At 37.3% G+C, this 27,777-nt stretch overlaps 1 protein-coding gene across 1 annotated transcript; it reads right to left on the bottom strand.

Annotated features, from left to right (window-relative positions):
* Window positions 1-1,257: 1,257 nt before the first annotated feature.
* On the bottom strand, window positions 1,258-26,125 carry Chmp2b (charged multivesicular body protein 2B). Its single transcript, XM_090347814.1, has 6 exons — window positions 25,857-26,125; window positions 17,050-17,141; window positions 14,395-14,589; window positions 8,420-8,522; window positions 2,987-3,093; window positions 1,258-2,795 (listed from the first exon to the last, which is right to left on the bottom strand). Exons 1-6 carry the CDS (start codon window positions 25,888-25,890, stop codon window positions 2,685-2,687), a joined length of 642 nt encoding a protein of 213 aa, XP_090203940.1. The 5' UTR covers window positions 25,891-26,125; the 3' UTR covers window positions 1,258-2,684.
* Between the last annotated feature and the right edge of the window lie 1,652 nt (window positions 26,126-27,777).

Raw genomic sequence — 27,777 nt, forward strand, 5'->3', positions numbered from 1 at the left:
TGAGATCTGAGGATCACGGTTCAAAGCCAGCCAAGGAACTAAAACTTTGAGACTCTTATCTCCAATTAACAACTAGAAAACCAGAAGTGATGCTGTGGCGCAAGGGGTAGAGAGGTAGCTTTGAGCTGAAGAGCTCAGAGACAACGCTCAGACCAGAGTTCAACTCTCATTAACAAAAAAAAAAAAAAAAAAAAAAAAAAGAAAGAAAGAAGGAAAGAAAAGAAAATGTTAATCACTATGCAAGTCAAATAGCATAATGCCCATACACTGCTGGTCCCATACACACCAGCTTCCTCTCTCTGATCTATCAGGTTTTGCTAATGCAAAGGAACTCTTACTTTTAAACTTACAATGATTGTACATCTGCCAGATGAAGTACTTTTTTTAATGTGGCCAAATCAAAGGACTCAAGTCTCTTTTAGATCTGCAAATAACCATTAAAACTAAACCCTGAAAATGTTTAATCTTTGGAAACTGAAGAAAGAAATTATCAGACCAATTAAATGTGAAACCATCCCTTATTAGGCTATTCACAATAATACCTTTTCTGGTTAAAATAAAAGCAGCAGTTATCTCTTTTTATCTCCAGACTACTAATAATTCTTTTAAAATTACCAAATAAAATGAGCCACTATGGAGACTCATGGCTAAAGGTCAGACACAACAAAAGCATGGTAACTAACACCTGTCATTCCAGCTACAGAGAGGTGTAGGTAAGAGAACCATAGTTTATGCTGGCCTTGGAATAAATGTCCAGTTATTCAGTTATTACAACAATAACTAAAAGCAAAAAGATGGGGCCGGGAGTTTGGCCTAGTGGTTAAAGTGCTTGCCTAGCATGCATGAAGACCCGGGTTCGATTCCTCGGTACCACATACATAGAAAAAAGCCAGAAGTGGTGCTGAGGCTCAAGTGGTAGAGCTCTAGCCTTGAGAAAGTCCAAGGACAGTGCTCAGGCCCTGAGCTCAAGCCCAAGACTGGCAAAAAAAAAAATAAAAAATAAAAAATAAAAGCAAAAAGAGCTACTGTGGCTCAAGTGGTAAATTACCTGTCTAGCAAACACTAGACCCCGAATTCAAGGCACTTACCAAAAAAACAAAGTAAAAATCATGTATAAATCTGGCAATTTTTAGCAGAAGACATCATCAGAGTAAAAGAGATAAAAAAAGAAAGAGGATAGCTGTTATAAAATTTTAATGTATTTTTAAACAAAATAATTCTTTAAAAGTATTTCAAACAAAGCTCCCTTAATAATGAAGTAAATAGAGTAAGATGGTACTTTTCTAAGCATCCAAGATCAAAACATGTCATGAAACAATATTCTGTAGTAAAGTGTTTTTACTCATCACATTCAGGGAATTGAACTTAACACTATTCATAATGGAACCACATTTTTGAACACAGTTATCTATGATTTCTATACTAGATGCCTTGGCTCCTTTTACCCACCCATGTCACACATATTTCAATCCTAGAATAAATCTGATTTTGCCTACATAAGTACAATGCCAAAGTTCAAATTAACCAGAACATTTGAGCTCCTCCAGAAACCTCTTGATGAGATGAGTCAGGACTCATATGTAACAACATAATGTTCTATGTCTAACTCCTGTGGTCTTTTAAAATTTTTACTCTTTTTATATTGTATATACCATAGCAACCTTACCTTTAAACATTTTGCTAATGTAGTAATACGCAATTGGGCAGTAATTTCTGACAAAGTTGTAGTTTATTTAGAAAAAAAAAAGGAGTTTATTTAAAAATTTCCATCAAGTATTGTCATAGTAAGAGTAAGAATGGTGTAATTCAGAGAGAATAGGATGTACATTAATACAATTCAAAATTACACAAATATTAAGTTATTATCTCTCATTTGGAAAAAAAAGTTAGTTCTTGGAAGAAAGATCAAAATACAGTTTTATTTCAATAAAATATTACCAATCCAGGGTTTTTTGGTCTGTTTTTGCTAATTGTGTTCAATTCATTTTATAAGCTTTACAAGAAAGCTTAGGTAATTGTTGTAAGAAGCTTCAATTTTAGCTAGTAAGGTATTTCTTCTCTGCCCGTTAAAATAATTTAAAGATGTGCACAATATGTTTGTATTATTTAAGGCAGGTGCCAAGCACATTTTGAAAGGTAATAAACTTACCAACTAGAATGTTCTCCCAAAGGAAAAAGAAATAGAAAAAAAACAAAAGCTCTGACAATTTTTAAGACAGATGTTTATATAGCACTCTTCTTTTAGATCATTTAAAAATAATTTGGTAGCTGAACCACCTATTGTCATAACACATAATCATTTATAGAGGACAAGCAACAGATACAGAGTTAATGATATACTTTGAATATTGTTATGAGTCTCTTTAAATTGGTGCCTCCGAATTTTGTATTCAATGTATAAAAGACTTAGAACATAAACTGACACTAAGTAATGAATATGATTTCTCTATGCCATGCAGGGAAGAGTCAACTTTTTACACATCATCACTCCTAAGTAATTCTAATTAAAATCCAAACTGTTCCCATTTTTGCATCATTGTTATTCTTTGGCAAAGGACTCAAAATAGCCACGGGTGAGGAACCAACTGTTCACTCCTGGTCTTCATTTCCACAAAATAATGCAAACTGGCACTCTGTTTTTCCTTTACATTAAACAAGTAAGTGAAAATATTATGGCTTTTGGACTAATCTACTCCCAATGCTTTCAGTTGCCTTTCGATTTCTTCATCTGAGATTGTAGACTTGGAAGTGGAAGCAGATGGTAAGCTTCGGGCAGCGGATGGAGCTTTGGCCATCTATGGTGAAGCAGAAAGTGAGAGAATGTGTATTAGCAACTTACTGGACTAGAACACAAAGAGTGGGCTGTAAAGTCATTTACTTCTGAAACATGTATAAAGCCGTGACAGGAACATGGAAAAACAACTTAAAAGCAACGTGATAGAAATGGTACAAACTATTTTCATCTAAGTAAAGTGGTTATTCATACCTTTCCAGAAATTTCAATTCCAATTTCATCAAGAACTTGATTCACAATATCCTGGCTTTCTTCTTCATCATCAGAGCCATCAAAGATATCATCAAGTGTGTCATTTACTTGCAGAAGTAAAGAAATAAAGCAAAGTAGTTACTTTTAAATAGATTTCAGGTTAGAATTACAGCTCAGAAGGTAGTCAATAGACAAATGTACATGAGTGAATAAACTTACAAGAATACTAAAGTATAGTGAAGTATACTGGTAAGTACATTTCTCAGTCACTAAATTTGGAAAGATTTCATAACATAAGCTATATCACGAGAATAAATCTACTCCGATTATTTTTAAAAAGCACAGTATATGTAAAGCCAGCAGTCAATCTCAGCACCAAAAATTTTAAGTCATATCACATAAAACCTGTGATATTCAAAACTACAGTCTTAAAATTTTTTAATGGGAGTTGAACAACTGTGTCCATTCAGTTAGTATTTAAGAAAGCTAACCAGGAAAAAATATAGATAAAAATAAAACATCCCATTAATATTGGGGAGACAATTTACACTTTGTATGCCTACAACCTTATCTTCACGTTTCTTAAAGTATACTCCACATATAGACAGAATAATGCTTATAGTGAGTATTCTATTAAATATTGTTATTAAACTGATCTCCCAGGTATTTACCGTGAACAGAGGGCATTGTGGTGAGAAGGGGTAATGGGATAATGTCTCATTTAGCTTAGAAACTGGGCAGCAGGCTTCCATGCAGGCCAAACACAACAAAAGAATAGGGAGATAAAAATGAAGTCATTGGGTGATTTATTCTTGAGCAGAAAACAGAAAAATAACAAATTTAGGGAAGCAAAAAATACATATGTTTGCAATGTTTCAGAGAAAAGCTGGTACATCCAGCTGGGAAGGAATATGTGAGAGTGCTACAAGAGCTAACCTGTGTACAACTTCATCAGATACAGACAGATAGAGACTGCTAAAAGGACATATACAGGAAGAGTATGTTCATTTGGTTGTTATACAAGGTGCGTAAATGGAAAATAACTGGAAAGGAACAAAAGAAAAATAGCTGGCCTACAATAGTAGGATCTGTGAATGAATATTCATGGTAAATGACAGAAGAGGCAGGGCATCTAACCAGTATTATCTCAGGTCCATGATGATATTTGGGCTCTCAGTAAAAGGCCAAATAGCTCTGTTCAAACAGTCTCTGTCTATGGGATGTTCTTGGTTTGGTACTGTAATAGTTAACTAGCAATTTGTGGGCTTATGAGCCATGACTCTCTGGAAAATGTCGCATAAGGTAGGTGACCAGCTGGGGAATGAATGCACTGGAAACAGTTCATAAACCAATTCATGTTCCAGTCATTTCTCTGATTTGTCTATGCACCTTTGACATTAGTCACAAAGCTTGATTTTGTGTATAACATCTGGTTTGTATGAGCATGATTTAGAAAAGATTTTTTTCTTTTTTTAATTTAGTAGAATAAACTAGGTTGAAAAAGACTAAAGTTTTTGGACAAGAAATAAAATATAGAATGACATTTCTGAAGAAATAAAGCAAGTAAGAAAACAATTACTTCAGTTAGTGTCCATGAAACTTTGGTGAGGTAAGGCATTTGTCATTTTACCACATTCTTATTGTCAATGGTAAAATAAAAAGGCTTCACCAAATACTTTAGGCACTTTAGGTAAGCACTGGAAAGTGAATTCAAGAGTATGTGACCTAAAGTGATTGTTGTCCTTAATGTTACTATGTTATCTCTCATCTCTTTTGCTGTCCCTTGGTTATCTCATATTGTTACAGTATCTCACTTTGTTATCTGATATATTGGATATATTTGTATTTGGTTATTTGAAATTGGATAGGGAAGGGGAGAAAACAAGATGAGGGATAGGGGTAGGGGGGAGGGAAATGAGGACCAAGACATGAGAAAGGGTATCAATGTATGTGAAGTAATGCATCTTCTATCTGGCGAATATAATGTAACCCTTTTATTAATTACAATAAAAAATATATGGAAAAAAATTTTTTTTAAAAAAGGGTAAGTGATCTAGATGACAGTGGAGTCATGAGAGAGGTCAGAGCTTCTATAGTGTTAGAAGCTCTAGTGTTAGAGTGGCCTAGTGTTAGAGTGACCACCTAGCATACATGAACTCCTGGATTCGATTCCTTGGTATCACATACACAGAAAAGGCCGGAAGTAGTGCTGTGGCTCAAGTGGTAGAGTGCCAACCTTGAGAAAGCCCAAGAACAAGCCTGGTGTGGTAGCTCACACCTGTAATCCTAGCTACTCAGGAGGCTGATATCTCAGGATCAAGGTTCAAAGCCAGCTCGGCACAAAAGGACCTTAGACTCTTATCTCCAGTTAACCTCTAGAAAACGGGAAGTGGGGTTTGGCTCAAGGGAAGGGTGATAGACTTGAGCTGAAGAGCTTGGAGACAGTGCCCAGGCCATGTTCAAGTCCCATTACCCACAAAAAAAAAAAAAAAAAAAAAAAAAGATGAATGGAGATAAAGATGGAGACATGAGACAACCACACACGTGCCATCAATAGTTAGAAAAGAAGAGTTCTTTCAGGACAAACTTAGCCAACCTAACGAAAGACATAACAAATATTTTCCAAAGATTTTGCTTCTAAAACATGAATGTGAGCAATTTTTTGGAAAAATATTGCTGGAAAAAATATGGTTATTTACGTTTAGACTCTATCTTTGGGTGAATGTTTTGGAAAAAAATTAAAATATAACTACTATTATTTTGAACTGAGTTATGAATTACTAAAATACGAATTGGAACAACTGTACAAATATGAAAGCTATATAATTAAGTAAGGGCTGACTAATATTGTTTATTATAGCTTAACAAAAAAGTCAATTCTGCTCATAAGCATTCTCACTTGTGCCAACAGTGGAAACCATGTGAACATGGGAAGACACTCTGATCATTACAGAAATGATAAATCTCTTAGTCATTATAACTTTTCAGTTTCAAGAGCCTTGGACAAATCATAGTTTTCAAAAATAAAGACATGTAGTAGAAACTATACAACTTTTGGTATTCCCAAAGTGTATATTACTGCTACACTGCAGAATAAAAAAAGATACTCTGAAATAAAATATTAGAAATCATTCTAATGTTTTTATAGTCATCATAGTGCCTATGACAATCTGAATATTCTTATACCCCAAATACTAGAAATGATAGCTGATAAGCAGAAGTAAACTGGCATATTCCTACATTCCTACAAAGCAATAATATAAATATGTAAATATATCATGAGGATCCTGGGAAGAGTTCACTTGTTGGGAGCCAGAGTAGAATCAAATTGTACCTTGATTTGCATCAGACCATGGCTTTATTGTCCTATTGTTTTATGGCCTTATTCTGTTTAAATTACCTGAGATTTACCATATGAATGTAACAGTTGGAAGTTCCCTGGTTTCAAGAAGGGAGAAGCTGGAATTGAATAAACGAGGCAGTCTTTACTTGGGCTGCAGACATCCCGGACCCAGTGTGTCTGTCTCTCTTCTATTTTTTTCCTAGTCCTTGCCCCCTATTTCAGGAACCCCAATCTGCGAACCCTGGTTTGCTGCCGGCTGGCCCCGGCATTCACTCATTATTTAAAAGGTGTATTCATGTGATCCATCTGGGGAGAGTTTGGTAGTAGGAATCCAAAAGCCTTATAAAGCTGCTACTATTCTAAGGAGATTTAAGAAGCCACACAATGTATAATTAAAACATTTTTGTTGTTGTTGTTGTGTTTGGTTTTTTTGCCAGTAATGGGGCTTGACCTCAAGGCCTGGGCACTGTCCTTGGACACTTTTTGCTCAAGGCTAGCACTCTACCACTTAAGCCACAGCACCACTTCTGGATTTTTCTGTGTATGTGGTACCAAGGAATCAAACCTAGAGTTTCATGCATGCTAGATGAGCACTTACCACTAGGCCATGATCCTGGCCCTAAATATTTTTTTTAAATCATCATAGAATAAGGTAGGTAATGGTCACATGTACAGCAATTCCATCTATGTGAGAGATGGAGGTAGAAGGATGTGTCTGAAGTCCACCCCAGGAAAAATACGCAGAAGAGCTTAACTGAAAAATAACTCAAGTAAAAAGCACTGGGGGGTATGACCCAGGTGATAGACTGTCTGTCTAGTAAGTTCAAGGGCCTGAGTTCAAACATTGTACTGTTTATTTATTTTTCTAGTAATATATGTGCCTTGGTAGTTTTAAATTGTTTAACTTGATAGTTCATGCTTTAGTTTTAACAATGTTTTCCCCAAAAGGCTCTTTCTGATGACTGAAAAAGTTATCATTTATATAATGCTGAAATAAGAATGACTTAGAATATTGTATATACTTTTGATTATTTGAAAATAGGGCAGGGAAAGGGGAAAACAAGATGACTGGGAGGGGGTGGGAGGGGGGAAATGGGGAAAAAACATGAGAAGGGATATCAATGTGTGAGAAGTAATGCACCTAGTACCTGACGAATGTAACTACAACCCCTCTATACATTACAATAAAAATTTCAAAAAAGAATGGCTTAGAATATTTACTGTTAATATTTAATACACAATACTAAAAATCTACTTTAAAAATCTCAGGCCTGAACTGGTGGCTCACACCTGTAATCCTAGCTAGTCAGGAGGCTGAGATCTGAGGATCGAGGTTCAAAGCCAGACTGGGCACAAAAGCCCATGAGACTCTTATCTCCAATTAACCATCAGAAAGCCAGATATAGAGCTGTAGTTCAAAGTGCTATCCTTGAGCTGAAGAGCACAGAGACAGCCCCTATGCTCTAGCCCCACAACTGGCAAAATAATAATAACAATCATCATCATCATCATCATCATCTCCTCAGAAGATTCAAGGTCATGTTTGTTAGTTATGTCACGTTTTTGAAAAGTAAGTTAAGATTCAGGATTTTGCAAAGTAACAAAGATAAATAAGATAACATAGATAAGGTAACATAAATAAGGTAACATAGATAAATAAGGAAAATAAATAGTAAAGAATTGTACAGCATTAAGAGTTACAAGATCAAGGTGGTGTATGGATATATTTTATATGCTATTTCATTTTACTCACTATTTTTTACCAAAACACGTAGGCAGTATAAGTACAAAAGGAAGAAAACTAAATATAAATGTTACGTTAAGAGAAAAAGAAACAACAGAAAGAGCTCTATTCACTCTACTTCCAATACCAAAAGACCTTCTGCAGTTTGAAAGTTGATGAGACTCTGAAACTACTTAAAATTCTACTAAGAAGAGTTATTTTCTCACAAGTTGTTTTGTATTTATAATCAATAACTCCTCTATCATTCCTCATTTCATTTCTGTGCCTTCAGAAGTTGCTAGCAAATGACGTTGGTTAATTCAAAGATGAGTAAACTGTATATTTTATTACAACTTTTTAAACTTACTCATTTCTTCAGTCATTTCCATTTTCATGTTTTCCTTCTGGAAATTCTGCATTGTCTGCAGTGTCTTTTGTGGATCCATCTTCTTATTCACTGCTTGCATTGTCTTTAAATGTATAAAAAAAATTTCATGTAGTTACATAATTATTAAAATTCTGCTATGGAGTAAGTCTAGAGGAATACATCAAATACAAATAGGCTTTAAAAGGTGTGCCTCCTGTCATAACAAAACACGAAGTGTTAAGAACTCTAGAAAAACATGAAATATTCACTTAACCATCTGCTTAACATCTACATAATAAAGTCCAGTGTGAGAAACCTCCTTAGAATAGTAGGCAAAAAGCTGTGCAGTAAAAAAAACATTCTCAACATAAAACTCATTGCTATTCAAATGGGAAAAATAAATTTACCTATTAATATGGCAAATAAGTAACGCCTGAACAAAGAATTTTTAATGTTTTTTGGTTGGTTTGTGAGGATTGAACTCGGCCTGGGCCCTGTCCCTGAGCTCTTCAGCCAAAGGCTAGATTTCTACCACTTGAGCAACAATACAACTTCAAATTTTTTAAATTTAATTGTTATTAAAACTGTAATGTTTAAATAAAAAAAGATGGGAGGATATACCAGCCCACATATGTAAGGTTATTACTATATTTAAAATAATAGTGAATAACAACAAAAATTGTTTTGCAAAAAAAAGGGTAGAGTCCTTAAACCCTTACATATTTAAAGACATTACTTTTGGCTACTATGACCAGTGTGATATGTGTATGTATACATACATACATATATACATACATACACACAAACATACACATAGGTATTATATAGTTAATCTGGTATATAAAAAGCATAATGGTTTCAAATAAACTCCCCAGTGTCTCTCTAGAGTTAATAAGCAAATTCTATAATTTGCCTGACAGCAACTGGAACCTCCTTAATTAGACAATCTAATCTGTTACCAATGCCCTCTAGGCACACTCATCTTTTATTTTGTTAAATGTGCAGCTCTAGTTCCTGCCTCAGGCTTTTACATAAACTAGACCCTAATCTTTTTCACTATCAACACTTCAGCTTTCAGTTTATATACCAATTTCTTAGGAAAATAGTCCCTACTACAACCAGTTAGAACAATGTCTTTGTAAATTCTCATCAGCTAGAGATGCAAATTTAGTTACTGATTTAAATCTTATTATTTTAGTTGCACGGTACTTTATTGTTGTAAATAATACCAAGTAATACTATTAATGGCAGTAAAATAGTAGCTATACATTTATATTGTAAGCAAGGCTATGGTCTAAGCCCTTTACATATGGAGAATGGAAACAGAGAAACGCTCAAAACTTTGCCCAATGACCTACAGCTGCTGAGTGAAATAAGATCTGAACCAAAGCCAAGTTCCTAATCTTACCCTACACATTGCCTCTTACATGGGCTTCTCATAAAGTTGATAGTAAGCTACAGGAAGGTTGAAACCTGGCCTAGTGTTACTTTCTATTACATTATCATTAGTCATTATAGTTTCTCTAAGAGGTAAAGAAATATTTAGAAACATTCATAACTATTTAACTAGGAACTGCTACTCAGATACTGTATCTTCTACATAACAGGAGTATATCAAGTGTCTGCCTAACCTACTAGTAAATCTCTGAGAAGTCTCTCCTTCAAGTTTATTAGCTACCCAGCCCAGCAATGTGAGTTTGAGACATGATCTTTTTCCCAATGAGAAAGATATTTGAATTCTGATCATCTGGAAAGAGGTACATGCGTTCTGCCTTTAATTGTGTACTTTAAAGACTAACAATAATCAGGAGTAGGTTAACTAAGAAAAAAATCATTCTAAAACACTACTTTTAAAAAGCTATAGTATGACATGATTCTGTATTTAAAGAATCCTATAGACTCCACTCCCAAGCTTCTTGAGGTGATTCAAAACTTTGGAAGAGTAGCAGGGTATAAAATTAACCCTCAAAAATCAACTGCCTTCCTCTATGCCAACAGAGAGAGGAAAGAGGCAACAATCAGGAAAGCAACTCCTTTTGTAATAGCCTCAAAGAAAATAAAGTACCTAGGAATTAGCTTAACTAAGAATGTAAAGGACCTATTTGATGAAAACTTTAAAACCCTGAAAAAGGAAATTAAAGCAGAACTGATGAAATGGAAAAACCTCCCATGCTCCTGGATTGGAAGAATCAACATCATGAAAATGACAATCTTGCCAAGGGCTATCTACAAATTCAACGCAATACTCATCAATTGCCCAATGTCATTCTTTAAAGAAATAGAAGAGGCAATCCAAAATTTCATATGGAATAATAAAGACGCTGTATAGCAAAAACACTTCTTAGCAGAAAGAACAAAGCAGGAGGAATTTCAATGCCAAACTTTAGACTCTATTACAGAGCTATAATTATCAAAACAGCTTGGTACTGGCACAAGAACAGGCCTGAACACCAATGGAATAGAACTGAGGACCCAGATATTAAACCACAGACCTATGGCCACCTAATCTTTGACAAGGGAGCCAAACAAATAGAATGGAAGAAAGCCTCTTCAACAAGTTGTGCTGGCAGAACTGGTTAAGCACCTGCAGAAAACTAAAGTTGGATCATTCTTTGTCACCCTGCACTACAATTAACTTCAAATGGATCAAAGACCTCAAGGTAAAAGATGACACACTGAAAACTTTACAAGAAGGAATAGAAGATACACTAGGCCTCCTTGGCACAGGTAGAAACTTTCTTAATAAGGACCAAGAATCACAACAAATCAGAGAAAGGCTGGATAAGTAGGACTGAATTAAACTGCAGAGCTTTTGTATGGCAAAGGACATAGCTAGCAAACTAATTAGGAAGCCTACAGAGTGGGGGAAGATCTTCATCAACCAAATAATGGACAAAGGCCTCATATATAAAATATATCAACAGCTCAAAAAAATCAATCACTCCAAAACTAACCTCCAAAGAAACAACCATCCAAAGGCTTAAAGAGAGTCTTTTCTGAAGAAGAAACAAAAATGGCCTATAGACACATGAAGAAATGCTCAACATCTCTGGTTATAAAAGAAATGCAAATCAAAACTACTCTAAGATTCCACCTCACTCCACTTAGAATGGCCAGGATCAAGAAAACAAATAACAACAGATGCTGGAGGGGATGTGGCCAGGAGGGATCACTATTACACTATTGGTGGGAGTGCAAACTCGTTCAACCACTATGGAAAGCAATATGGCAGTTCCTCAAAAGACTAAACATAGAGTTCCCCTGTGACCCAGCAATTAACCCAATTCTCCAGAAACAAGGACATACTAAATCCACTAGCACAAAGATGTTCATTGCAGCACTATTTACAATAGCAAAGATATGAAACCAACCCAGATGTGTGATGAGTGGATCAACAAGATGTGGTATTTGTACATAATGGAATTCTATGCTGCTGTCAGAAAGAATGACATTGCCCCATTTGTCAGGAAATGGAAAACTTAAAAAAAATCATATTAAGTGAAGTAAGCCAGACTCAAAGGAACATAGGCTCAATGGTTTCCCTCATTTGTCATATTCAGTAGAAACCTTGGGCTCTCATAGCAGAGATTTGCAATAGAGCAAAACCTAGATACATAAGGCCATATAGTATGATGCTAAATGAAAGGACCTCTAGGATATAGAAACAAAAGCCACATAATGAGTGATTGTTGTCCCTAATGTACTATTATCTCTCATCTCTTTTGCAGTCCCTTGGTTATCTCATACTGTTACAGTATCTCACTTTGTTATCTGATAAATTGGATATATTTGTATTTGGTTATTTGAAATTGGATAGGGAAGGGGGGAAAACAAGATGAGGGGTGGGGGTATGGGGGAGGGAAATGGGGACCAAGACATGAGAAAGGGTATCAATGTATGTGAATTAATGCGCCTTCTATCTGGCGAATATAATGTAACCCTTCTATTAATTACAATAAAAATATATGAAAAAAGTATATAGCATGTTACTATACATCTCATATCTCATAAGAGAAATACACACTACACTCATTCATGTTTTTATAGCCTCTATAACAATTATAGCATTATTGGTGTTAGCACCTTTTAGACTCCATGTTTCTGACTTCACCTACTTGGTAAAATTATTTGTAATCTCTAATGGATGCCTTCAGTGCATAATATTCATTAGTGACGTGAGCAGATGTGTAAGAGTCATCCACCATGCACATTTCAAACACTGAGATTCTTCTACTTCCTATTGGCTCTTATTTGGTAAGCAGGTGTCCCTTTTGCAGTCTCTTTAGGGCTATATTTTCTTATTTATACTGGTGACTTTCCTGCTTTCACATAGGTAATGTTTGATGTGCCTCATGGTGTTTCTCAGTGAAAGGAGGGCATGATGGGACTTCTGGGGAAAATAAGTTAGATATGCTCCATTCACTGGCCATAGCACTACATTATTTGATAGCTCAGAAACATACATAAAAGCAAGTGTGGAAGGTGGACACCAGTGGCTCATGTAATCCTAGCTGCTCAGGAGACTGAGATCTGAGGATTGTGGATGAAAGCCAGCTTGGACAGGAAAGTCTGAGACTTGTCTCAAATTAGCTACCAAAAAAAGCTAAAAGTAAGCTATGGCTCAAGTGCAAGAATGCTAGCATCGACCAAAAATGATCAATGGTAGGGCCCTGAGTTCAAGCCCTCGGATGGACACATGGACACACACATACATGCACACAGTTGAGATTTGTTGACGAGATGAACAAAAGCCTCACAGGAGCAGAACCAATGTCATAGAAGCAATCTTCAGTATTTGCTAATCTGTGGATCCTAACTTCACAGCACAGTACTATTATGAATAATGAATCAACCACGAATACCATTTTTACCTCTCTAGTGCCAGATTACAGGCACAAGCCAATAAAATGGACTTTGAAGATACTTTTCTCTGTACCATTTACTTTTTTTTGTTTTGTTTTGGTTGGTCATGGGGCTTGAACTCTGGGCCTGCTCTACTGCTTGAGCCACAGTGCTACTTCCTGTTTTCTGGCAGTTTATTGGAGATAAGAGTCTCACAGACTTTTTATGCCTGGGCTGGCTTTGAACTGGGATCCTATGATCTTAGTCTCCTGAATAGCTAGGGTTATAGGCATGAGCCAATGAGTCCAACCCATTTACTCTTTTAGTACTTCCGATTCACTTTCGTTTCCCTACATCTGACACCTGGTTGGATTTTCTGCAGTCTTTTATATCACTCTATCCAAAGATACAAACAGCTTAACAAAAAAGCATAGCAATATGCTGATGTAGAACTGTTACTTTAAAAAAAAAATCTTTTGCCCTTCCCCAAATGAAATGCAAAATCTGCAAAAGCAGAGTTTTTGTCTTAAACTTCATTTGATTTACTCATAGTACATGAACACAAAGAACTTGCTATTTATTAAATGATTGAAAGGTTCAAATGTATGCTAAGAACACTGATTATATAAACAAAGGCAGTAAGTTAAATACAAATTCCTAAAAAAATGCCACGGAACAAATAGTATGCTAATGTTCAGATATCCTTTTAAACATCTATGAGGATAAATAAAAAAGAAATTCTTATTCATCAATAGTCATATGTAATAGCTTACATCCAAAATCTTCTCTCCATTTATGGGAAAAACATACTGTTTTAAATCCATGTTATAAACTTAGAATCCACATGTAACCTCAGGAAAATGGAAGTGTCCTTACCTTATGTTAACATGTATCAATAGAGAATTCATAAGTAATTATCTGAGCTACCCAGTATTATTACTCAGTTTACTAACAGTTAAGGTTCTGAGCCACATATATGCCAGTAGGTGTTTTAATATCAGATTTAAATAATAGTACTAGCTTCTTCATATAAATCATATCAATTCACGTAAATCTTTTCCCTTTTTAAAATACTAATACTTAAGTCACTTTAATAAACTTAAAAATGTGGAGATGCAAAGGACTTAGCATACCTTGGCTGTGGTAGACATGGCTCCAGCCATTTTCATCTGGGAATTCATTACTTTCGTTTGTGTGGACATAGACGTCACTTTGGAACTTACAGCAAAAGTTCTAGTTTTCTGTTTCCGTAGATGTACAAGCTGTTTGGCTAGAACCCTGCAAGCTTCTTTATTACCAATCTTGGCCATCTTCTTAATTTCTAATTCCTAAGAGGGGAAGCAAAAAGAAGTGAGTAATGTGGGAAGGAAGTTCTCATACACTGGAGGCATTCTGCCAGTAGTAGAGTTGGCACTCCATGAGCAAGAACATCAAGTGAGAGCACAGGGCCCTGAGTTCAAGCAAGGCTCAGAACTAGTACATGCACATGTGTATGCACACTCACATACACAAATAAAAATACAACTGAGGTAGTCTTCAATGATCATTTCAGAAGAACAGGAACATCATGCCCTGTTTCCCTGAGAGGAAATATGCTTCCATAAAGCCATAGAGAGAACGAGTAATTGAAGCTGATGATTATATATTTATGGAAAGTCAAGAACTGGTACACTCACCCCTGAATACAAAGTATGTCTAAAAAGAAAGACGAACATAGAACCCAGAAGAAAATACTAAAAACAAAATACAGACAGAAACAGCGAAACAACGAAAATAGAGAGGTGGCATATTTAAAGCAAATAATATGGTAATTATATTAAATTAAATGGACCTCAATTCAAAATCAAAGTGCCTGTGTAGACAAAATGGCAAACCTAACTGGACACTATTTCAAGAAACCAATTTTACTGGCTTACAGTACAACCATGTTCACTGCAGCATTATTTACTATGGCCAAGATTTAGAATCAACCCATATGGCCCTCAGTGGATGAATGGATCAAGAAAATGTGGTATATGATATACATAATAGAAGTCTATGCTTCTATCAGAAAAAAAAATCTATTTTACTATTCTTTTTTTTTTTTTTTTTTGCCAGTCCTGGGCTTGAGCTCAGGGCCTGAGCACTGTCCTTGGACTTTCTCAAGGCTAGAGCTCTACCACTTGAGCCTCAGCACCACTTCGGCTTTTTTTCTATGTATGTGGTACCGAGGAATTGAACCCGGGTCTTCATGCATGCTAGGCAAGCACTTTAACCACTAGGCCAAACTCCTGGCCCCATTATTTTACTATTCTTAAGGAAATAGAAAGACTTTGGGGAAAATTATATTAAACAAAGTAGGTCAGACCAAAGAAACATAGGTTGCATAGTTTCCCTCACTTGTTACTATCATGTGCCCATAAATCTACAAGTAAACACACTGGATGGGAAAAAACACACAAAAAAAACTTTGACATGATAAATTATACAGGACTCCAGACATTCACACAGTGAGACCAAAGGAGGACATTCTTAGGAGAGGATCACAAAGGCTCAATAGCAATGTGCACAGGATCGAATGGAGAAAAGAGGGTTTTCTTTCTTGGCTTTTCTTTCTTTGTTGTTGCTGTTCGTTTGTTAATATTTATATTTTCTGTGCCTGTTGTTTTCTTTTTTTTTTTTTTTTTTTTTTTTTTTGCCAGTCCTGGGCTTGAGCTCAGGGCCTGAGCACTGTCATTGGACTTTCTCAAGGCTAGAGCTCTACCACTTGAGCCTCGGCACCACTTCTGGCTTTTATCTATGTATGTGGTACCGAGGAATCGAACCCGGGTCTTCATGCATGCTGGGCAAGCACTTTAACCACTAGGCCAAACTCCCGGCCCCGTGCCTGTTGTTTTCTGTGTAAGCTTATCTGTTTGGGGAAAGTTTAATGGGGAGCACAGAAATAGTGAGGCAGAGTGAACAAATCTAGTAGTGATATTCACTAGACATTAGGTTAAAAATCAACTATAGACCTTGTGGAGGGATGGGAGGAAAAATGTGGTAGAAAGTAAAGGAAGTGCTGACACTGTTCAAAGAGAAAGGTATGTAATGGAAACCCTTCTGTACACCCATTCACAATAACAAATATTAAGATAAGGGTATAATTAACAAAAAGACAAGAATGTCTATGCATACAACTTCTAGCTAATACTTTATGGTTCAAGCTAGTACTAGGAAAAATACTATAAAACAGATCTCAAGATTGGAATAGAAGATGCAAAGCTTTACTCATTCATAATACAGATTATCTATTAGAACCTAAGAGTCAGAACCAAAGTAAATATACAGCAAATTTGCTATGTGTTGTATGACAAAGTTAAATATATTGCATAAAAGAATATAAAGATAAACTAGGTAGGCCTATCAAAATAATAGTATCTGTCACAGTCAATCTCTTTAGAATATCAAAACAAGTCACTTAGGAGTTAATGTAATTTTTTTATAACCCTCTTTTGTTTTCCATAATCATTTTATTTTTGTGGCCAATCAAGAGATGAGAATGGTTGTTTGAAAATTATTTCTTCCTAGACATTCAAAACTTTGTAAATCTCAGGAATAACTTGAGTCTGTCTTGTAGAATACACAGAATTCTAGAGAAAGGCAGTGGATAACACAAAAGGTAAGAAGAAATGCAGGAAAGCATTAAACACCATTTCTAGTCAAGTAAGTCACTTACCACCTGTCATGTTCCTTTTTCCTAGTTAGCTAATTATTCTAACATTCAAATTTATTAGAAAAGTTAAAATGAAATTTAATGTTCTACTTACCAGCTGTTTTTCTTGTTTCTCTAAAGCTGCTCGGTCTCTGACTATAGCCCTCTGTGTACCTCGTAATTCTCGATTCTGTTCCTTTATTACATCTAAAAGAACAAAGAAATCTAAATGTATGGCAGCAACATTTTCTTTAATGCCATATAAAATACTAGACTAAGAAACTACAATAAAAATGAAATTACTGATTTACTTTATATTGAGTATTTTTCCTTTGGATATTCTAAAAATTGGTCAAATACTAAAATATGGAGTATATAGTCAAATGTTATAGTCAAATTTTTAAACACAAGTTTACATTATATCACAATATTCCTTTAGTGAATTAATTAGTATACTTTTATATAGTACTTATAGCACACACAAACATATACACACATCTTCTACTCCAGTAGCGTATGAATTTCAGAGAGAATCACAAGCTACATATTTGATCAAATCTCTTTCTCTGTCTCTCTCCCTCCCCCCGCCTGTCTCTATGGCCTGCTGTAGTAAATCATGGCAGAATAAAATAACAGACCTCCTAAATGATGCAGATGTAGATTTCATTACACTCTGCCACTATACAATTTTTATTTTGGAAAAGTTAAGTGACACTTTGAACTTAATGTTTCCTTTCAGAAAATTGTTTTAAAAAGTAATAATGTACAGAGTGCTTTGATCTGTTCTGTCAATTTCTTTTTTTGTGTATGCCAGTTCTGGGACTTGAACTCAGGGCCTGGGTTCTGTCCTTGGACACCTTATGCTCAAGGCTAGCATTCTGCCACTTGAGCCACAGTGCCACTTCCAGCATTTTCTGTGTATGTGGTTCTGGGGAATTGAACCCAGGGCTTGGTGCATGCTAGGTGAGCATGCTACCCGTAGGCTATGTTATCACTAGGCCACTCTCTCGGCCCTCAACTTATTCTTAATATATCTTAATTGTGTATGATTCACTTGAAATCTTTAGTCCTTTTTGAAAATTTAATTGCTCGAGGCTTGCTAGATTATAGTGGACATTAGTTATTACTAAATAGTGATATGTTAAAAAGACTATAAATATTTAAATTTCAATTTTTTGCCATTAGTTTCTTATTGGTTAGATTTTAAGTGCTTTAGATATAAACTATATGGAATATTATGGAATTGAATATTCTATTACTTTATATATAACGAAATTGAGTGCTGAGAAAGTAAGACATGAAACCAGTATATCAAAGAGATATGTGCATGACCATGTTCATTGTAAACTAATCACTGTAATCAGGAAACAATCTCTATCAACTGATGGGTAAAGAAAATGCATATTCATAATGGAATGCTGTTCAGCTATATAAAAGAATAAAATCCTGTCATTTACGACTACACAGATGGAACCAGAGGTCAATAAGTGAAATAAGCCAGAGACAGAAAGACAAGTATTGCATGATATTACTTGTATGTAGAATTTAAAAAAGTTTTCATAGCAATTGAAAGAAATATGATATTTACCAGAGCTGAGGAGTATAGGAAGGAGAGAAGCAGAAAGGCCCTATCATGTGCTCTATCTTATATAGTAGCAAAAAAATTCAGGTATACTTTCCCACAGTAAGATGATTGTACATACATATTTTTTAAAAAAAGGATTCCAAAAATTTTCACCACAAAGAAATGAAATATATTTTGAGAAGTTAGGCAAATTTAACCTCATTTAAACACTACACAATGAATACATATATCAATGTGTGACACAGCATTCCATTATTCTATGTAGTTTAATTAAATGGCTGTACAAAGAGGTTGTGAGTATCACATCACCCTTTCATAGTTCTCCCCCTCTTCCCCTTGTATCTGCACACTTGAGTTACATATTTCAATTATTAATTACCTGTAACTTTTATGTTTTATGTATCATGTAAAAATAAATTTATAGCCAGATGTTAAAGACTTATGCATATAGTCCTTGCCACTCAGGAGGCTAAAATCTGAAAATCAAGGCTCGGAGCCTACCTGAGCAGCCCGTCTGTGAGATTCTCACCTCTAGATAATCGGCAAAAAGCTAGAAGGAGCAGGGTCCAGTGGCTCATGCCTGTAATCTTAGCTACTTATGAAGGTGAAATCTAAGGATCGAAGTTCAGAGCCATCCCTGGCTCTAATTAACCACCAGAAAACTGGAAGTGGCGCTGTGACTCAAGTGGTGGAGCGCTAGTTTTGAGGTAAAGAGCTCAGGGACAGAGCCCAGCTCAGAGTTCAAGTCCCTCCCCACCCCCCAAAAAAAAGAAAAGGAAAATAAAGAGAAAGAATTGTAACAACTACTCTGTTACTACACTCATGCTCAAGGATGGAGGTGGACAACAAAATGATCAAACTTAAGATGTGAGGGATTCTAAAGATTGGGTTATAAAAACTCAGGAAAGAAATGCAGAGTTTCCTAACTGTTGACTACATTCATATGCTGGGAACAACGTACACTCACACAGGGCATGGAAACTATGCCCCCCGCTTCTACCAAAATATCTCTTCCATTCACTGTCCTGTGTGATATTTTTTACAATCCACAATTAAAGTGGGGGAAAGCACTATCCTGAGTTCTGAGAGTTGTCCTAGTAAATTTTCAACCTTGCAAAATTTGCTTAGGAACATGTAGTCAGAAAGATGTATATGTGGCAAGCTAGGACATATGAATGGCAGCTGCAGTGAGACAATCCATGAGGCTGAGCACAGTGGCTGCTCCAACTCTGTATAATTAGTTTCATAATTAAAATGCATTTTGGGACACCCAAGTGTTATCTAAGAATCAGTCTAGACTAAAGGAACCCATGTTTATTAAAAATATAAACAATGGCAAAATCGAAAACAGAATTAATCAAAAACATTTCAATTTATTTTAATTGTATGTTATTATGTGTACATTAACTGTCCTGTATAACAAAGGAGGAAAAATAAAGAAAATTAACTACTGCGTATGCCACAGCCTCATAGTTGTTAATAGACCTATTAATATTTAAACAGTTCTAAGCCATAAACTCTGAGCATGTAATGTTAGATACTAAAACATAATCATAACACTTTAAAACATATTATGGTAAGTAGGAAATGACAGTAAAACAGCTTTTCACATAAACAATAGGAATAGCAATAAAACCCACAAATTACAGTTTAATTTTTCTTATGCAATCCCTATGTTAAATCCTTATTTAATTATTTGGTTCGGATAATGAAGAAAAAAATAACACAAAACATTCGAAGAGTTTCAAGACCAAGTTTATATTCTATATCATTTACTTTTTAATGGATCTATTTTCTTTCCAAGACAACAAGGGGTTCTAAAGCAAAGAATATGTATAATAAGAAAACAATATCTGATTGAGCACATCTGTATCCCTAGCTACACAGAAGGCTGAGATTCAGGGAATTTGGATTTGAAATCAGCCTGGGAAGAAAGTCCTAGAGACTCCATTTCCAAAATAACTTGTAAAAAGTTAGGTTGGAGATGTGTCCCAAGTGAGAGAAGATTGAGACAGCACCACTGTGAGCACCAGGTGTGAGATCCAGAAGGATTGGGAGTCTGGAAGGCAGTGCTCCCAGTAAAAGTTCGAAGAACACTGACAGTTTCCTGGAAAGGCCAGTCAGTTCTCAATGTGAATCTGGAATTCAGGTTTCTATTCTTGATGGGGGCTAATGCAACCCTAAACCAACAGAAAGCCTGGGGGTAGGTTTGTGCAAACTGTAAACTGCTTATTGTTTAGCTCTAGTTCCCAAGGGGTCATCTAGCACTTGTACACAAAATATTATCATATGTTGATGCTTACATCTCACTCTCTGCACATACTTCCCTACACAAAACACAATAAAAACCTCAATGAAGCCAGGTGCAGTGTCTCACACCTGTAATCCTAGCTACTAAGGAGCCTGAGATCTGAAGATCAAGGTTCAAAGCCAGCCGGGGCACAAAAATCCCTGAGACTCTTATCTCCAATTAACCACTAGAAGACAGGAAGTGGCGCTGTGGCTCATGGAGTAGGGTGGTAGCCTGAAGAGGTCAGGCACAACACCCATGCCCAGAGGTCAAGTCCCATGACTAAAAAAAAACCAAAAACCAAAAACCAAAAAAACAAAACCTTTGATGAGTGAAACCTTGATATCTGAAGGTGACAAAAGGCTGTCGAACCCCTGGGACCCCAAACCTCAGTTCCAGGGTCCAGTCTCTGTTACTGTCTTATCCTTAGTCATGAGTTGTGACACACCAGAAAACAAAACAACAAACACAAGAAAGCTTTCAAAATTGCAATACTATCAAATATGGATGGATGATGTCACTACTTTATTCAGTGAGTTAAAAAAGAGGATCTGGTGGTCTTGTCAACCATCACCTCCCCATGCTCCATGCCTAGATTAACACTTGCAGAAGGACCCCAGGCCTGCTCCACTGGGAGGCATTAAGTGCCTCTAGATTGTGCAGGCTCTTTTCATGAATGAAATACATGCCAGTTTAGGCTTTGGTCTTCAAAAGATATAGCCTATTACTTTACCATTGTGGTCTCCAAATTAGTAACTACCATAGATATTTCATATGGATTGAAGAGTCTCTGAAATCAATATAGAATGTAGGAGTGAGTAGAATACACATAAGCTAACTTTTGAATATTTACAAGTTTCCAAAACAACAGAAATGCTTAATACAATTTAGTTGGCATGAAATATTTTCTTGAGATGGCAAAAGTACTATGAAGTTCACGTTAGCTAGAGGAAAGGAAAAAAAAAGTGAATTCTAGTGATAAGTCATTATAAGCAAATATGTCAGGATTAAAAAAGGTATGTCACAAAGTATACTTGTGAATAGTGGAACACTATTGCAGAACAGTAAAATGTCCAGACATGGCTAGAGAAAAAGGCAACAATCAAATTAAGAGAGACATACATGATTAAAGAGATTAAAGAGCTCCTAAGTAATCTTGTTGGGACAAGAGACTCAATAAGAGCTTACATTAAGGAGCCAGCCCCAGAATTATATTTCATTTCAGATTATGTTGATGGCACTATGTGTAAAAGAAGGATTTAAAGTTTTGGAAGTGCAGGAAAAGAAAACTAAGTAATGGAACAAAGTGCATGTGAAGTAAGATATAAATTAGAGCATAGAGTTGAAAGTACACATACAATCATATGTCACAAATATTTAAGAGACAACAAAAGATAGGATTCAGTAATCATTGTCTTAGCAACTAATTGAAGATAGTGGGAAAAATTCAAGTACCAGCAACACTTGAAGAATCAAACCTGGGAAATAAATACTTTTTTAAAAGATACTGTATTTGTTTTTTACCTCAAACTTGAGATGCTTTGGATATACAGGATATATAACACTACCTAAAATACCAATAGAGATACAAATGTAAGATCAGTAGCACTTCAATTATGACTGAAGGCTAGATACTAGACCATTTAGCGAGATCATATACAGTTAAAACAATGATTTCAAGATGAAACTTCTCCCAACACCCTATATTCTGCTTTAAAATCAAGAGATTAAAAAAAACCAAAAAGACCTGAAAACTAATGAAAAGGGGCCAGGAGTGTGCCCTAGAGCTCAAGAGCTTGCTTAGCATGCATGAAGCCCGGGATTCAATTCCTTGGTACCACATAATGAAAAGGAGCAAGAAAGGAGAATTTTTCCCTGGGGCTAGTGACTCATGCCTGTAATACTAGCTACTTCAGGAGGCTGAGATCTGAGGATCATGATTCAAAGCTGGCCTGAGCAGTAAAGTCTGTGAGACTTTGTGGTTCAAGTGGTAAAAGTACTAACCTTGAGCTGAAGAACCCAGTTTATAGGCACATGGCAAACAATGTGTTGAGAGTTCCATGAATTTATAAAGATTATCACACCAAATTGAGTTAGAAAATAATAAAAATGATAAATAACAGTTAAAATCATGAGGTCCTCACTCTTCTCTTCGGATTTTGTGATCTTGGGTAACTTGCTTAATCCCTTCCTTTGTTTCCTCATCTATAAAATGGGGACAATAGGACTGCTTAACTGATAGGCTTAATTAGAAATGATTCGACATTCTTTGCACAGTACTAGAAGATTTGTCTTACTGAAGCTATCCATAAAAAATTATACAGTGTTTGAAGTCTTCACTTTTACCCAGGCGTGGATTGACACATCTGCAATCCCAAGTGCCTGCATCAGCCAAGCTTGGCAGTTCACACCCAACCCCTGAACTTCCCTGTTTCAAAGCCTGGAGAGGTGCCCATTTATGACAAGTCCTAACGATATGCTGATTTACAGGTTCATAATTAACCTCTATAAATAGGTCACTATTTGCATATTAGGAAGAAAAAACACTGTATATAAATGATATGCCACACACAAACACATACAGCCTGACATATCAGTAATAGGAAAATCATGTATTCAATTTTAATTTCAAATTACAAAAGATATCCTTCTCTTCAATGGCATTGAGATACACCTCTCATTAATTTCTGTAACAAAGTATACACAGTAAGGAGTCTTGGATCATCTTTGTGTCTAAAATGAATTAAACATAACTCTGAATAATAAGTATTATAATATCATCTCCCTTTTTAATTTACATATGTAGTAGTCTTTAATGATATAGCATATAACTCTTCCAGCCAATCCAGTGACAAAAAGATTCAATTATTCCCCAGATCCATAAGCAGCTACATCCCTTACATATCAGAATTTCCTTACTGTTAGTTCCTACAAAAGAAAAGTCAGCATGCAGTAAAATATCTTATGATCAATAATCAAAGTGCTCAAAGATAGGAAACATATAAACAAAACTACATTCCATTTCATAATATATAGCCTCATTACTGCTAGTAACAGTGCTGTCACTTTGTAAACAAAACAAAAGCTTCCTTTTCATAAAACAAGGCATAAAAACTTCAGCAAGGCTCTATTAATATAATGAAAATAAAGCTCTAGAATGAAGAAATGAGTAAATTATTTGAATTGATATGGCAATTTAAGGAAACACCAAGTATACAGCTTGGCAGTTGTCAATGAGTATAGTGGACCAATTTATAACAGAAATTTCACATGAGTCTTTAATTAGTGGCAACATCCCTGGCAAAAATCCTTTAGAATTCAACCCCCACCACCCCAAAAAAGTCTAATAAAAACATTGTGTCGTATTAGGTTTAAACTTCAAAAAACGTTCAGCATTCTCATCACCCAGCATCATTGTCTATTTTCCTTTATGCTTCAATATAACAGTCACCAGACTGCCAAAAGCACCAGAAGCACGGGACTGAGATTTATGTTTAAAAAGAGTTCGTTGGTAGTTCCTAAACAATTAAAATCAGAATGTTTGGGTGTTAGTGTTAATAGTTAGAAATTTCAACATCAAATAGCTTTTCTTCTGTTCAGTAAAGTCATTGTGTAAAGCTAATTAAGAAAGAACATTTTTGTGGAGTGATCTTAGAAAACCATTCCTCTGTCTAACTAGATTTTGTGTCCTTTGAAATGTGTTTTTTTCCTCTTATGCCTGTCTGTCAGTCTTTGGCTCAGAGCCACTATAGGTTTGACTTTTTTAGATGCCACATACAAGTGAATTTGTTGTTGCTGTTCTTGTTTTAACCTTCACTACACAAAACACAAGCACTAAGAAAATAAATCTTTTCTTCCCTCTGGAGCAATAACCAATAACTAGGTATCACTATACTGGTACAGAAAGCATAGGGGGGAAAAAAGTGACTAAACGGCACTGTCAAGACTAACATGTATAAAATCCATGTCACATAACCATATCACATACTAAGTAGCCATTCTAAGTATTGTATATGGAATGTCTCAATTAATAAAAGGTCAAAAAAACTGAAAACAATTTTTAAAATTACTGTAAAGAAGCAAAAAAAAATTACGTTTTGTGATCAGTTAGGGGTAAAATAGCACTGTGTGTTGGAGATGAAGGGCAGAGGGGCTGGGTACAATGTGATGTCTTTGTTATCTTACCCTAAATAATTTTGCTGGCATGGGCATAGTCCACACAAAGGAGTGGGGGGAAAAAAAAGAGTTATCCCCTAAATCAGGGCCCAGTAGTGTCTGTACCCATCACTGTCTAGCCAAGGGTTAGACCCTTGGCAGAGAAGGGATTCTTGGATTGAACCCAGAACTCAACATGTAGTGGCTTTTAAATGACTTGAGTGGATGTAATACCTGGCAACCACTCGGGTCTGACCATGTACCCACATTGCACAGCAGTACCTCGGAACTTCCACATTCCAGTACATTTCACTTTCTCTCTCACCAGATGACATGGGGGGGGGGGGGTTGTGATGTCTGCAACCTCTAGGTCTTCAAAAGGTAAACCTCCATCCCTGTCAGTGACACAGATCACGGCCCCTACCCAGTGACAGTCACGAGGGAGAAGAGTTCTCAAGTTGAGTTCGGCAGTGGCTACGCCCCCCCTCCTCCACACCCCCCTCCCCCAGACACACACAGGTCTCCGGGTGCGGTGACCCGCCGCCATCCCAACCGACCAGCCAGCCAGCCCCCCCCCCAGTCTGAAGGACACCCTAGGGCCTCGTCCACACACACGCCTGGGATCCGAGTCGTACACGGGGGGAAGGGGAGGGGAGGGCGAGTGGGGACGCGGCCCGGGTGAGGCTGCGTGGGGCGGGGACGCGGAGCCGCGGTCACCTGTGGGGACACTCACCTGGCCCCGCCTCCCGCTCTCCCTCCCCCCCCCCGCCTCCGCACCGCAGCCGCGGCCCTCTCCCGCCCCCCACACTCACACCCCGCGTGGGGAAAAGGGGGGACACGGGAAGGGGGAGGAATGAAGGCTGAGCTCGGGCACCGTCGGCCGGGAACTCACCATCCACCGTCTTCTTCTTGAAGAGGGAAGCCATGGTCAAGGGACCGCGCCCGGAGGGCCCCGGCTCGGCCCGAGACTGGGAACCAACCCAAGGGAAAAGACCAGCAGCTCGTGGGGAAGCTGGGGCGGGCGGAGCGGAGGTCCGACGAGGAGGGGGATACGCCGTCACCCAGCGGGACCCCGGGGAGGACGGAGGGAGTTGAGAACCACAGCCGCCCTGTCGCCTGCGCCAGAGCTCAGGTGATCCAGAAACTAAGAGACACTTTTTTTTTTTTGAGAAGTCACTTCTGGGAGGCGCCTGCGCAATGCGGCGCGCGCGCCTGCGCACGGCGCTTCCTGAAGCCGCCGCCGCTGCCCTCACTTCTACGGTTGCCCGTCCTTCCCCTCCCACTGGGCGCCGCGGTAAAAGGTGGACCCCAGGCTGGACAGAGCGGGGGTCGTCGCGGACACCCGGGCTTCTCCGCTCGATTCTGGGCTGATGCCAGACCTCGAGATGGCCTTGAATTGAGTGAAGGCTTTGGGCCATGTGAAAAACGAGAAATAAGGACTCCCCGTGGTCCACCCGGGTGTGTGTTTTGTGGGAGGGGGAGAGGGGGAGGCTGTGTGTCCTTCGCGGACTGCCTGAGCCCACTCTGGAGTTGATTGACGGCTGCTTGCCGGCCGCCAGGATGCTTTCTCACGCCAGTACACTCAAGATCGCGTGGAAATGCCAGGGTTAAGGCACCGCGGTGACCTTTAAGGGTCCATGCCCCGTACTGCACTGACCTTGGCTTGGCCATCTCTCTGTGTCCCCACAACCTGGGGTGTTCTCCCCCCCCCCCGGGGGTCTGGGAGTCCAGATTTTGCTGGGTGAGGACAGCAGACAGGGAAGTTTGTCATTGCAGCACATTTTCTTTAATGGTCTTGGTTGAAACTGTGTATAAAATCCCATCACTCATTTGTCTACCTGCCCATTTAAATGTCTCTGGCTCTGATTCTTGATTTCTTGCCATTCTCCAGAGAAGATTCATGGCCCTACCCTGGGCCCATGAGAAGGTTACACAACTGTGTATTGGTATTTGTTTTTTTAATATATGTATATATATATCACATATTAAAGGGAAAGCATAATGAATTGTTTAAGAAATCCTGGAATGGGTAAAATGACTGGAAGAATGCAATCTTATGTTCCCGTGTTTGTATATACGTAATTCTGACTCATATATCATTTCACTATTTGGAATCTTAATTTTCCCTTGCAAGTACATTTCCCCCAGTTTATTGTTTGGCTAGATTGCCTTCCGTAGAACTATAATAATAGACATTTGGGGGAGAGGGGAGGTTGTAGCTTATTTAGTGATAGGGAGCACTTATGTGTCAGACCCAGTACTAAATAATACTAATAATACGTACTTAGATTTAACTTCCGATGTAGAAGACACTACAATAATGTTAACATTACCATTCACTTTGGGATTTATGGATCGTGTGCAAGATCATGTCTCAGACTTGCATTCCACGATTTGGTTCTCTTTATGAGGTATCAAAGTCTAATTCCCTGGAGGTTCTTGGTGGTGGTGGTGCTGCTGCTGCTGGTATAGGCTAGTAAAGAGCTTGTTGAACAAAACTTTCTCAGAATATAGTTTTTCAATAATATACTGGTAAATAATGTCTCTTCTTGAGTTTTTTTGTTTTTTTTTTTTGTTGTTGTTGTTGTTTTTTGACATGATGGGCAGGTAAAGCCAGAAAACATTAGGGGAAAATGTAACAAGAGAGACAGTCTCTGCATGCAAGCCTTGCCTTTCTTGGAGTGAGCTCTATCGAAGGGGAAAAAAAAGGCAGTTTTCCCTGGCAGCCTGTTGTAATGAATGGCAGAGATCTGTGCTTGAGTGCATGAGAGGCAATAATCGGTTATGTGTGCAGGAATTGTACTCCTCCCTGC

This window comes from Megascapheus bottae, chromosome 1 (assembly GCF_031878675.1).
Source record: "Megascapheus bottae isolate mThoBot1 chromosome 1, mThoBot2.hap1, whole genome shotgun sequence".
Taxonomy (NCBI): domain Eukaryota; kingdom Metazoa; phylum Chordata; class Mammalia; order Rodentia; family Geomyidae; genus Megascapheus; species Megascapheus bottae.